This window comes from Moschus berezovskii, chromosome 5 (assembly GCF_049115385.1).
Source record: "Moschus berezovskii isolate FMDL1 chromosome 5, NW_MosBer_1.0, whole genome shotgun sequence".
NCBI lineage: Eukaryota > Metazoa > Chordata > Mammalia > Artiodactyla > Moschidae > Moschus > Moschus berezovskii.
This window is the reverse complement of record NC_142464.1, coordinates 75,463,818-75,478,072: the sequence shown is the minus strand read 5'-3', so window position 1 is coordinate 75,478,072 and position 14,255 is coordinate 75,463,818. Positions and strand designations below refer to the sequence as shown.

General features: G+C 40.1%; 1 protein-coding gene across 1 annotated transcript in view; it reads right to left on the bottom strand.

Annotated features, from left to right (window-relative positions):
* Positions 1-14,255, bottom strand: part of ATP10D (ATPase phospholipid transporting 10D (putative)) — a 129,795-nt gene that overhangs the window by 70,826 nt on the left and 44,714 nt on the right. Inside the window, exon 4 of the mRNA XM_055434629.2 lies at positions 2,915-3,119. Within this exon, the coding sequence (XP_055290604.2) occupies positions 2,915-3,119 (205 nt within the window). The remainder of the gene's footprint in view (positions 1-2,914; positions 3,120-14,255) is intronic.

The following is a 14,255-nucleotide window of genomic DNA, read 5'->3' as shown; positions in this document are numbered from 1 at the left end:
AAATATCTTCAGGTGATGAGCATGCCTGAACCATACACTGAAATTCACGCAGGACTCCCTTCAGGAGGGAGTTTCTCCTACAAAACACACTCTTTTATCCGGAAGACACTGAAAAGCTGAAAATACTTTCCTTATTGTTCTTTAAACATACAGGTAGTTTCTGAGATTAAGTGTATATCTATACACACACACACATACATGTAATATAGGCTTCCCAGGTGGCACTAGTGGTAAAGAACCCACCTGCTAATGCAGGAAACATAAGAGGTAGGGGTTCAATCTCTGTGTTCGGGAAGATCTCCTGGGGGAGGGCATGGCAACCCACTCCAGTATTCTTGCCTGGAGAATCCCATGGACAGAAGAATCTGGCGGGCTATATAGTCCATAGGGTCACAAAGAGTCAGACACAACTGAAGTGACTTAGCATGCATGCATACATGTATACTGTACTCTGAGCATGCATGCATTTAATCTCTGCAAATTTTATTTAAAAAATTAAATCTAGATATATCTCACAAAATTCTGTAATAGGTCAAAAAATAATTTTAAAATGCTTTATGAAACCAACAAGTGAATAAACAGTGTCTAACAGAAAACAGGCATGGCTTCTATAATGCATGGATTCACTAAGAACAAGACACATCAACCTTATATCCCTTCCTTTTTTTATACTGTTTTTTGGATAATAAAATAAATGCTACTGATAAAAGTATTGCTATGTGTATCAGCAAACATTTGAAAAATATGAGTCATACGATCGTGTGATTTGGCGTGCTAATAATTGATGTTTACTGAGTTCTTCTAATGAGTTAGAATCTATATTATGCCCTTTAAACATCTTAACTATTTTCTTCTTCACTGATACTGTAATTAGGCCTGATTAAGAGAGGAGGAAAGATACACACAAAGAGGACCAGTAATTTGCTAAAGGTTTCAAAACAAGGTTTTAGAGTCAGGATTATAACTGAGGCCATCAGAGTCTGGAGAGCTTACCCTTAACTGAATGTAAAGTATGCTGATTAATCAACTGGTATCACCCCTCAAAGCAGGTATTTAGTGGCATGTAACTTCCAAGTGGTAGAGGATTTTTACCAATGTTTTAAGTGTGAAAATGCTTACAAATGTGACAGTGACAGGAAGTTGAGAGGCATAACAAGCACAGAGGATCTAAATTAACCTACAGGTAGAAAGATGGGCTTAACGTGACGAGGTCGAATTTACCCAAGATAAGGGTACTATGAGGTCACAGTATTTTGGTTTGTAAGAAACGTGACTTAACAGTAGTTCAAGTAAAAAAAAAAACAAGTTACATTTTAAAATACCTCAATTTAAGTGCTTCCAGAGAAAGCAAAGGAAAACTGATAGGCACTTTGCATGATGTTTTTATATATATTACTTCATTTTGTCACACAACAGGCTATGAGGGAGGTGTCATCATTTCCACTTTAAGATAAATAAACTGAGGTATAAAGAGTACGTCACGAGGAACGCTGGGCTGGAAGAAGCACAAGCTGGAATCAAGATTGCCGGGAGAAATATCAATAACCTCAGATATGCAGATGACACCACCCTTATGGCAGAAAGTGAAGAGGAACTCAAAAGCCTCTTGATGAAAGTGAAAGAGGAGAGTGAAAAAGTTGGCTTGAAGCTCAACATTCAGAAAACGAAGATCATGGCATCTGGCTCCATCACTTCATGGGAAATAGATAGGGAAACAGTGGAAACAGTGTCAGACTTTATTTTTTTGGGCTCCAAAATCACTGCAGATGCTGATTGCAGCCATGAAATTAAAAGACGCTTACTCCTTGGAAGGAAAGTTATGACCATCCTAGACAGCATATTAAAAAGCAGAGACATTATTTTGCCAACCAAGGTCCATCTAGTCAAGGCTATGGTTTTTCCCATGGTCATGTATGGATGTGAGAGTTGGACTGTGAAGAAAGCTGATCGCTGAAGAATTGATGCTTTTGAACTGTGGTGCTGGAGAAGACTCTTGAGAGTCCCTTGGACTGCAAGGAGATCCAACCAGTCCATTCTAAAGGAGATCAGTCCTGGGTGTTCATTGGAAGGACTGATGCTAAAGCTGAAACTCCAATACTTTGGCCACCTCATGTGACGAGTTGCTGCTGCTGCTCGACTCACTGGAAAAGACTCTGATGCTGGGAGGGATTGGGGGCGAGAGGAGAAGGGGACGACAGAGAATGAGATGGCTGGATGGCATCACCGACTCGATGGACATGCGTTTGAGTGAACTCCAGGGGTTGGTGATGGACAGGGAGGCCTGGCGTGCTGTGATTCATGGGGTGGCAAAGAGTCGGACACGACTGAGCGACTGAACTGAACTGAAAGTGTTTAAGTGACTTCCCCCAAACCACACACTAATTAAATGACAGAACTGTTTGAATTTTACTCAAAATTGTGTTAATATAAATTCAAAGTTCTTATTTTCCTCTCCACAGCAAGTTAAGAGTCAGAGATCTGTGGCATGAGAAGTTATGAAAGTCTTAAAATGCCTTGATACATAAGTAATTACCAAATTTTAGGAACAATGACCAAATGGTATCTCCAGCTTTAATAAAACAACATACAAATAGAAGCTTAAGAAAAATAGAAGTTGATCATCATTTCTATTACAAAAGAATTTTCTAAAACTGTTAGGTTTGGTAAATTCAATTCCCAGAAATATGTGATTGTCAGAATGAAATGTCTGAACTCTGAAGTCATTATATCCTATTATCTATGAAACACGGCACACTTCCACTGATATCTGGAATTACATTAAGCCCTCAAGACTTCTATTTTATAAAGGTAAAAATAAATTTGAAACATCTCTTTACTGGTGCATGTGAAAATGAGCTCAGTCATCTTCTGAAAAGAAAATGTTAATATCACCAACGGAGAACACATTTTTTACCTGCTCTGCATATCTCCGAACCACCTGCTTCTGTTTTAAATTGCTCTCTCCATCAAGACCAGAAGTCTCAATGTGACAGATTCCATCTGGATCAGTGGAAAAGAGTAAAACCATATCTGCAGGAATAACCTCATTACAGGAAAGGTGAATAAAGTCCCCAACAGTAACATCTTTCCAGCATCTGTCCACATATTTTTTCTCTTTCCTAAAATTGAAAAAAAAAAAAAAGTTTAAAAAGAATCTCAAGTCCAAAACTCACGGAATAGTTTTTTTTAATTTTAGTTTATAATTTAAAGTATTCAGTTCAGTTCAGTTCAGTTCAGTCGCTCAGTCGTGTCCGACTCTCCGCGACCCCATGAATCACAGCACGCCAGGCCTCCCTGTCCATCACCAACTCCCGGAGTACACCCAAACTCATGTCCACAGAGTTGGTGATGCCATCCAGCCATCTCATTCTCCGTCGTCCCCTTCTCCTCCCGCCCCCAACCTTTCCCAGCATCAGAGTATTAGGGTGATTTTAATCTGTTAAATGCTAAAAGGGGAAGCCAGAGAATCTGTAAAACTTAAATTCCACAACTTGCTTCATCTGAAAATTTAGTTACTAAGCATCCAAAAGATATTTTTTCAATTCTTTTTTTCCTGTGAGGTTTCGAACCATTATGTTAATTGAGTAATTATGGAATAAAGTTAAAATTAACACTGGGTGGGTTTATTTATAAATGAAGCAATTCCTGCGTGCTTTCCACATCAGGTTTCAAGGATCCAAAAGTGCACAAGACGCATTACCTGCTCTTAGAGAGCTTCTCATCTGGTAGATAGGATGAGTAAAATAAACTCAAAAGAAGTAAAATAAATACCCAGACATTTAAAAAATCATTATACCAGCATATTAACATGTGCAGTGTACGTATTCAATCACTAAGTTGTGTCCAACTCTTTGTGACCCCGTGGACTTTAGCCTGCCAGACTCCTCTGTCCATAGGATTTCCCAGGCAAGCATACTGGAGTGTGTTGCCATTTCCTTTTCCAGGGGATCTTCCTGACGCAGGGATTGAACCCCTGGTTTCCTGCACCTCCTGCATTGGCAGGAGGATTCTTTACCACTTGAGCCACCTGGGAAACCCCATTAACACCCCTGCTGCTGCTGCTAAGTCACTTCAGTCGTTTCCGACTCTGTGTGACCCCATAGACGAAAGTCCACCAGGCTCCCCCGTCCCTGGGATTCTCCAGGCAAGAACACTGCAGTGGGTTGCCAATTCCTTCTCCAATGTGTGAAAGTGAAAGTGAAGTCGCTCAGTCGTGTCCGACCCTTAGCGACCCCATGGACTGCAGCCTACCAGTCCATGGGATTCTCCAGGCAAGAGTACTGGAGTGGCTTGCCATTGCCTTCTCCTATTTATCATTTAATAGAAATATTGGTTAAAACAGTTCTCAGTTGGCTATAGCTGATCCCTAGAAAGGAAATTGAGAATTTTTAACCCTTTTTGAAAGTGCAGTGTTTTCATTCTATATATTCAATTCTTTTTAAAAGAAAGGCACATTTTTAATTGAAGTTGATTTGCCTTAAATGTCCTGCTTTGTGTTAAAGTTTTACCAAAGTTCTCATGGCTTTTCATAAAAAAATGACATGAATTGGATTCCACAAAGCATTTTCCTTAAGAGTAGAATAGGAAATTCGTATCATAGAAAACCATGTAACTAGTTAAGCAGCATTTCACATCCAAGGATTCCAACAAGGTCTTAGAAAGATCTGTCTCATTTCCTTACTGTCTCCCATGTATCTGTAAAGAACTATTATTTGTCATAAAAAGGCACTTATTTTTAAAGTAAAGATTTATTTTCTATTATGGAGCTAAATATTCAGATTCGTTGCCAAGAAGCTTAGGAGATAGCTATATTCTAAAAGTTATACAACCTATATATTAAAAATGAATGCATCATATTAAACAGAAATGCCACATGAAGCCAACACTCATATACTTCTGCTATACAGAATTATATTGTTATTTCAAGAAATAATTCATCCAAAGGGCTACCGAAAATATTTTCAGGATATATTTTCCCAAAATACCTTATGTACAAAGTTGAATCCAACTAAAAATTCCTTAGTTACCTAAAGAGTTTGTTAGTTTACCATGAAAGATAAATCAATGGTTTGCTTTAACAGTTTTTCTTTAGTGCTTGAATATATCAGTTTACTCTTCCACAGAGGGAAGAAACAGAAGACCCAAAAGGTAGGCAGGAATCATATTTTGAAGGTTCAGTCCTACTGCCATTCCTAGAAATAAGGTTCTTCATTTCATAAAAAAAAAAAGAATGGAAAATCACTAAAGGTTCACAGAAGAATATGACCCTATTTCTGCTTGCTAAATCCTGCTACAGAGTAATGGATGGACTCTTGGATGGCAGACTGGTTAGAAATAGGAATGGCAAGAAACCAATGGAAAGATATTGAAATAATTCAGGGGAGGGATAAAGATGATTACAATCAAGACAGTAGCAAAAAGGATGGATAAAATGAGATTAAATCAAGACATATTTGGGTATTAGAGACAAGTATTCCAATTTATTATACACAAAGAAGTTATCAAGGATGATGTTGTGGTTTCAAACCTTCATGGTGAATGGTATTTTTTCACCATGTCCCAGATTTTAGAAGCAACTGGATGCATCATGGGGAAGATAATAAATCTAGTTTGAAAAGTTTTAAGTGGGATATAAAACTGAAGAGGTCCAGCATTTTGAGGGTTTTGATCAGAAGTTCACAAGTAGAAATATAGTACCTACAAGTCCTAGGCACAGGAAGAGCAACTGACACCAGGCAAGGATATGGGATTCCTTAGGGAAACAGACTTCAAGGTGATAGAGAAGTGAAGTGAGATTCAAGAGGAAATGTTGGAGAAATCAAGAAAGAAGGAAATTTCAAAATATTTACGCTATTTACAACAGCTAGAACATGGTAGCAACCTAGATGTCCATCAACAGACGAATGGATAAAGAAGCTGTGGTACATATACACAATGGAATGTTCCTCAGCCATAAAAAGGAACAATTTGAATCAGTTCTAATGAGATGGAGGAACCTAGAGCCTGTTATACAGAGTGAAGTAAGTCAGAAAAATAAAGATACATGTTGTATACTAATGTATACATACGGACTCTAGAAAGCTGATACTGATGAAATTATTTGCAGAACAGCAGTGGAGACACAGATAAAGAGAACAGCCTTATGGACATGGTGGGCGGGGGGAGGAAGGAAGGAGAGGGCGGGATGTATGGAGAGAGTAACACGGAAACTTATATTACCATATGTAAAATAGACAGCCAATGGGAATCTGCTGTATGGCTCAGGGAACTCAAACAGGGGCTCTGATCAACCTAGAGGGGTGGGGTGGGGAGGGGGGTGGGTGGGAGGTTCAAGAGGGAGGGGACATATGTATACCTATGGCTGACTCATGTTGATGTCTGGAAGAAACCAACAAAATTCTGTAAAGCAATTATCCTTCAATTAAAAATAATTTTTTTTAAAAAAAGGGAGTCATCAGAGTAACAAAAGCCACAAAGGGATCATGTCTGTGGTATGTGGTTATTAGGAAGTCTGCTGTTAAGTAGGTAATATGAAATTGTTGACATGGAAAGTAAAGAATAAAGTGAGACCACCAGTGGGTTAAGTGAAGTCGCTCAGTCATGTCCGACTTTTGGCGACCCCATGAACGGTAGCAGACCAGGCTCCTCCGTCCATGGGATTCTCCAGGCAAGAATACTGGAATGGATTGCCATTTCCTTCTCCAGGGGGTCTTCCGGACCCAGGGATCGAACCCAGGTCTCCCGCATTGCAGCAGATGCTTTAACCTCTGAGCCACCAGGGCAGACCCATAAGTTGAAGGAGTCTATTTCATGACGTTTAGCTCTGAAAGGAATAAAGGGTGAAAGTAGCCACTGCATGGGAAGGGAAGGCAAAGGACAGTAAGGATGAAAGAACTGGGCAAGAAAAAAAAGAGAACTGGACACACACACAGCATGCAAGGAAGAAGCTCATGGAGAAGGCAAGGTAGGGGAGAGAAGAGAGAATAGACAGCGTTGGTTGAAGTTATCGAGAAGTAACAAGGAATGGAATTAAGAATGCAGATGAAAGGACTACTGTTACAAGGAAGGGAGTTACTGGTTCATGTAAAGTCAGAAGAAAGCAGGTAAAGATGACATAAGAAGGAACTGAGATACCTAATTCATGCTTAATGACCTCTACTTTTTCTATGAAGAAAGGTATAAGGAAAGTTGCTGAGAATTTGTGCAAGTAGAGAGAGAAGACAGACTTGAATACTAGGGTTAAGGATTTTATTTTTCTTTCAAACCTAATAAATAGAATTGTTCTAAGGGACAAGTTTGTTTACTCTCCACTCTACATTAGAACAAAATCCAAGTGAGGTTAATTTTACAACTGAATTAACTTCACTATTCCCCATTTGGAGTTCATACGAGATTTTTAAAAGTGGCTAATTTCCTCAATAGCTGGTTGTGTGTGTGCTTAGTCACTCAGTGGTATCCGATTCTCTGAGGCCTCATGGACTAGAGCCCATCAGGCTCTTCTGTCCATGGGATTTTCCAGGCAAGAATACTGGTGTAGGTTGCCATTTCCTCCTCCAGGGGATCTTCCCAACCCAGGGATTGAACCTGTGTATCCTGCACTGGCAGGCAGATTCTTTACCACTGAGCCATACTGATCTTAATTTATGCCAGTTACCATGTTAGATGCTAAGAATACAAAAGTGATTAAGTTATGGTCATTCCCCTAGAAAGCTATAGTCAAAATGTGAAAAGAGACACAAACAGCAATTTTATAAGATAGGAATGCACAGGCTCTTTTGGGAGCAAATAGCTGAGACACTGACCTCTGGAGGAGGTGGGTCTTGCGGGATGATCTAGACCGAGTCATGTGAAGAAAGTGGGATAGAGTGACAGTGGAGGCATAATGCCACAGGGTATGGGTGTGTACGATGTTTTAAAACTGCAAGCTAAGTGACAATGTTCATTGCCAATCTTAACTAGCTTTGAGAATCTATCAACGTGGTAGACTCAAAATGAGGTTGTATTCCCTTCTCGGACATAGAACTATAACTAGCAGAAACTTTCTTCTTCTCTCACAGCCTAAACATACAGCTAGAATTTCCTGCATCTAGTTGTTATTTGTTTCTTCTGTATTACTCTCACTGGTCAGGATATAGCACTTCTAATCCATCCTTCAGGTAAACTCAATCAGCTCAGTTCATTCGCTCAGTCATGTTCAGCTATTTTCGATCCCATGGACTGCAACACGCCAGGACTCCCTGTCCATCACCAACTCTTGGAGTTTATTCAAACTCATGTCCATTGAGTCGGTGATACCTTCCAACCATCTCATCCTCTGTCGTCCCCATCTCTTCCTGCCTTCAATCCTTCCCAGCATCAGGGTCTTTTCCAATGAGTTAGCTCTTCACATTAGGTGGCCAAAGTATTGGAGCTTCAGCTTTAGCATCAGTCCTTCCAATAAATATTCAGGACTGACTTCCTTTAGGATGGACTGGTTGGATCTCCTTGCAGTCCAAGGGACTCTCAAGAGTCTTCTCCAGCACCACAGTTCAAAAGCATCAATACTTTGGTGCTCAGCTTTCTTTACAGTCCAACTCTCACATCCATACATGACCACTGGAAAAACCATAGCCTTGACTAGACCGACCTTTGTTGGCAAAGTAATGCCTCTGCTTTTTAATATGCTGTCTAGGTGACTGGGAGTTCACGGTTTACATACTGCTGAAGCCTGGCTTGGAGAATTTTGAGCATGACTTTACTAGCGTGTGAGATGAGTGCAATTGTGCGGTAGTTTGAGCATTCTTTGGCATTGCCTTTCTTTGGGATTGGAATGAAGACTGACCTCTTCCAGTCCTGTGGCCACTGCTGAGTTTTCCAAATCTGCTGGCATATTGAGTGCAGCACTTTCACAGCATCATCTTTCAAGACTTGAAATAGCTCAACTGGAATTCCATCACCTCCACTAGCTTTGTTCGTAGTGATGCTTTCTAAGGCCCACTTGACTTCACATTCCAAGATGTCTGGCTCTAGGTAAGTGATCACGTTATCGTGACTATCTTGGTCGTGAAGATCTTTTTTGTACAGTTCTTCTGTGTATTCCTGCCACCTCTTTTTAATATCTTCTGCTTCTGTTAGGTCTATACCATTTCTGTCCTTTATCGAGCCCATCTTTGCATGAAATGTTCCCTTGGAATCTCTAATTTTCTTGAAGAGCTCTCTTGTTTTTCCTATTCTGTTGTTTTCCTCTATTACTTTGCATTGATCACTGAGGAAGGCTTTCTTATCTCTCCTTGCTATTCTTTGGAACTCTGCATTCAGATGCTTCTATCTTTCCTTTTCTCCTTTGCTTTTCGCCTCTCTTCTTTTCACAGCTATTTGTAAGGCCTCCTCAGACAGCCATTTCGCTCTTTTGCATTTCTTTTCCATGGGGATGGTCTTGGTCCCTGTCTCCTGTACAATGTCACGAACCTCCGTCCAGAGTTCATCAGGCACTCTATCAATCAGATCTAGTCCCTTAAATCTATTTCTCACTTCCACTGTATAATCATAAGGGATTTGATTGAGGTCATATCTGAATGGTCTAGTGGTTTTCCCTACTTTCTTCAATTTAAGTCTGAACTTCGCAATAAGGAGTTCATGATCTGAGCCACAGTCAGCTCCTGGTCTTGTTTTCGCTAACTGTATACAGCTTCTCCATCTTTGGTTGCAAAGAATATAATCAATCTGATTTCGGTGTTGACCATCTGGTGATGTCCACGTGTAGAGTCTTCTCTTGTGTTGTTGGAAGAGGGTGTTTGCTATGACCAGTGCATTCTCTTGACAAAACTCTATTAGCCTTTGCCCTGCTTCATTCCCTGCTCCAAGGCCAAATTTGCCAGTTACTCCAGGTGTTTCTTGACTTCCTACTTTTGCATTCCAGTCCCCTATAATGAAAAGGACATCTTTTTTGGGTGTTAGTTCTAAAAGGTCTTGTAGGTCTTCATAGAACCGTTCAACTTCGGCTTCTTCAGCATTACTCGTTGGGGCATAGGCCTGGATTACTGTAATATTGAATGGTTTGCCTTGGAAACGAACAGAAATCATCCTGTCATTTTTAAGATTGCATCCAAGTACTGCATTTCGGACTCTTTTGTTGACCATGATGGCTACTCCATTTCTTCTAAGGGATTCCTGCCCACAGTAGTAGATATAATGGTCGTCTGAGTTAAATTCACCCATTCCAGTCCATTTTAATTCACTGATTCCTAGAATGTCAACGTTTACTCTTGCCATCTCCTGTTTGACCACTTCCAATTTGCCTTGATTCATGGACCTAACATTCCAGGTTCCTATGCAATACTGCTCTTTACAGCTCCGGACCTTGCTTCTACAGGCTTCAGCAGTATGTAAACCGTGAACTCCCAGATGTTCAAGCAGGTTTTAGAAAAGGCAGAGGCACCAGAGATCAAATTGCCAACATCCGCTGGATCATGGAGAAAGCAAGAGAGTTTCAGAAAAACATCTATTTCTGCTTTATTGACTATGCCAAAGCCTTTGACTGTGTCGATCACAATAAACTGTGGAACATTCTGAAAGAGATGGGAATCCCAGACCACCTGACCTGCCTCTTGAGAAACCTGTATGCAGGTCAGGAAGCAACTGTTAGAACTGGACATGGAACAACAGACTGGTTCCAAATAGGAAAAGGTGTACGTCAAGGTTGTATATTGTCACCTTGCTTATTTAACTTATATGCAGAGTACATCATGAGGAATGCTGGGCTGGCAGAAGCACAAGCTGGAATCAAGATTGCCGAGAGAAATATCAATAACCTCAGATATGCAGATGACACTACCCTTATGGCAGAAAGTGAAGAGGAACTCAAGGGCCTCTTGATGAAAGTGAAAGAGGAGAGTGAAAAGGTTGGCTTGAAGCTCAACATTCAGAAAACAAAGATCATGGCATCTGGTCCCATCACTTCATGGGAAATAGATGGAAAAACTGTGGAAACAGTGTCAGACTTTATTTTTTTGGGCTCCAAAATCACTGCAGATGCTGATTGCAGCCATGAAATTAAAAGACGCTTGCTCCTTGGAAGGAAAGTTATGACCAACCTTGATAGTATATTAAAAAGCAGAGACATTACTTTGCCAACCAAGGTCCGTCTAGTCAAGGCAATGGTTTTTCCCGTGGTCATGTATGGATGTGAGAGTTGGACTGTGAAGAAGGCTGACCGCCGAAGAATCGATGCTTTTGAACTGTGGTGTTGGAGAAGACTCTTGAGAGTCCCTTATACTGCAAGGAGATCCAACCAGTCCATTCTAGAGGAGATCAATCCTGGATGTTCATTGGAGGGACTGATGCTAAAGCTGAAACTGCAATACTTTGGCCACCTCATGCGACGAGTTGACTCACTGGAAAAGACTCTGATGCTGGGAAAGGTTGGGGGCGGGAGGAGAAGGGGACGACGGAGAATGAGATGGCTGGATGGCATATCCGACTCTGTGGACATGAGTTTGAGTGAACTCCTGGAGTTGGTGATGGACAGGGAGGCCTGGCGTGCTGTGATTCATGGGGTCGCGGAGAGTCGGACACGACTGAGCGACTGAACTGAACTGAACTAGGTGACTGACTTTATTTTTGGGGGCTCCAAAATCACTGCAGATGGTGACTGCAGCCATGAAATTAAAAGACACTTACTCTTTGGAAGGAAAGTTATGACCAACCTAGACAGATTTATTGGAGGCTTTATCAATTCATAAATCATTTAATTTTTATATCAATGTTATGTAGTTGGTACTATGCACTATGCCCCACTCTCCACCTCCTACAAATGAGAAAAACTGGCTTAGGCAGGTTAAGTAACTAGTTCAAGGTTACACAGTTTCTAGTATTTCTGGGATTAAAACAAGGCAAGTAGCTCCAGAGTCCACCTCTCAAATACTGGACTTTACTCCCAGTTATAACAACTTACCAATGACCACCAAATAGAATACGGATTAACTATGTATTAGAAAGTGAATTTCAAGAACTACTTTAGAAAATGTCACACATAAATAAGGTTAATACCTTAGAAGGCCACTAATATTTAGTTTCAAGACTAATGAAATACCATGGATTTGTGAGATAATGCTAAAATATTAACATCAGCTAGTATTTTTTAAACTCCCAACATCCCAAACGGCTCAGTGGGTAAAGACCCCGCCTGCAATGCAGGAGACATGGGAGATGCTGATTCGATTCCTGGGTTGGGAAGATCTCTTGGAGAGGGAAATGGCAACCCACTCCAGTATTCCTGCCTGAAAAATCCCATGGACAGAGGAGCCTGGAGGGCTGCAGTCCAAGGGTTGCAAGAGTTAGACACAACTAAGACAAGGCAGGAGAAGGGGACGACAGAGGATGAGATGGCTGGATGGCATCACCGACTCAATGGACATGAGTTTGGGTGAACTCTGGGAGTTGGTGATGGACAGGGAGGCCTAGTGTGCTGCAGTCCATGGTGTCACAAAGAGTCGGACACGACTGAGCGACTGAACTGAACTGATGCACACACACCGAAACACCAACAATACGGTGATTTTTAAAGATCAGAAAACAATATAAGTTCTTGGAGAAATCTCTCAGTGCAACACAGTAGGCACCTAAATTTGTCAGATGATTAACGGTTTTATTTTCAACACACTTCTAATATCCTTGAAGCAAATCTTAAAACCTTACCAAATGGCTGCCATTTTAAAGGCAATCTTAAGAATGTGACGTTTTTGATAATAGTTCATTCTAACTTAACTGAGGTGTAATAGGGTTTAAATGTTTACTTTCTGTTCTAGCATTTGTTATTTCCCAATGATACTTTCCCAAATAAAATTAAGCACCTTGTGAAAGACCAGTCTTTCACAAGTAAGAACCAAATTATCTGCATAAAAATGTTAATGCTTCTTGCAAAAGCTTGCAAAGTTTAATGACCCCATATTTTCAACTTACTTTTACTGAGAAATAATTAGTACTTTAAAGTAATTTCTCTGTATTTCACAGGAATTTAAGTTAGTACATTAACTTAAATGAATAACAATAAATAGACAATCTTTATTTCTCTATATTCTTATAATTTGTTCCAAGAACAGTGAGGGGTAGGCATTGTGATGTAAGCATTATTTTTTCTACAACACCAAAAAACAGGCAGATTACATAGAATAACAGTTAATAAGTAAAAAAGAATTACCAGATTCTATTATGAAATGCAATCATAAAATGATATCTCAGACTAGACTCTAAAACAACTGAAAAGAATATTGCCTCTCATCTTCAAGTTTATATGCAAATCATCTAAAACAGATCCAAAGGACACCTGAGAAAAAAAATTATAAGATGTCTCCCATTAGGAAATTGTAATAAAGGGCTTCCCAAGTAATGCAGGGGTAAAGAATCTGCCTGCCAATGCAGGAGATGAAAGAGACGCGAGTTCGATCCCTATTTGGGAAGATCCCCTAGAAGAGGAAATGGCAACCCACTCAAGTATTCTTGCCTGGAAAATTTCATGGACAGAGGAGCCTGGCAGGCTACAGTCCATGAGGCCCAAAAGAGTTGAATACAACTGAGAGACCAGGCACACACAGTGTTTTACAAAATTCTTAACTATTGATTAAATGGCTTGATCGTGTAACAAATATAGACTCTAGCTTATAGTTATTATTAACCTACAATAATTGTAATAGCTAATTTTTACTTAATGGTCTTCCCTGGTGGCTCAGATGGTAAAGAATCTGCCTGCAATGCAGGAGATCTGGGTTTGATCCCTGGGTTGGGAAGATCCCCATGGCAACCCACTTTAGTATTCTTGCCTGGAGAATCCCCATGGACAGAGGGGCCTGGCAGGCTACAGTCCAGGAGGTCAGAAAGAATCGGATACAACCAAGTGACTGAGCATACTACTTAGCACTTAGAAAGGGGTAGGTGCTATGCTTACTGTTTGATACTATTTTATTCATAATGCAAGAAACTGAAATTTAGCTAGTTTTTTTTTTTATTAAAGTATAAAGGAGATAGTGAAAGCTTCTGACATAGGCATCAGAAGGGGGCAGAAAGAGTATCCCCTTGCTAGAGTCAGCCATGGAGTTATATACTTTTTTTTGTAATATAAAATTATTTTTTTTCTTCTTTTTTTACATAATTTTTCCCAAGACTACACAGCTACTCAGTACGAGAATCAGAACTTTTCAGAGCAACCCTAAAAAGCAGATATACAGTATCAACTCTAAACTGACACTAAAAATTAGAATTTATGTACTAGAATTTATATT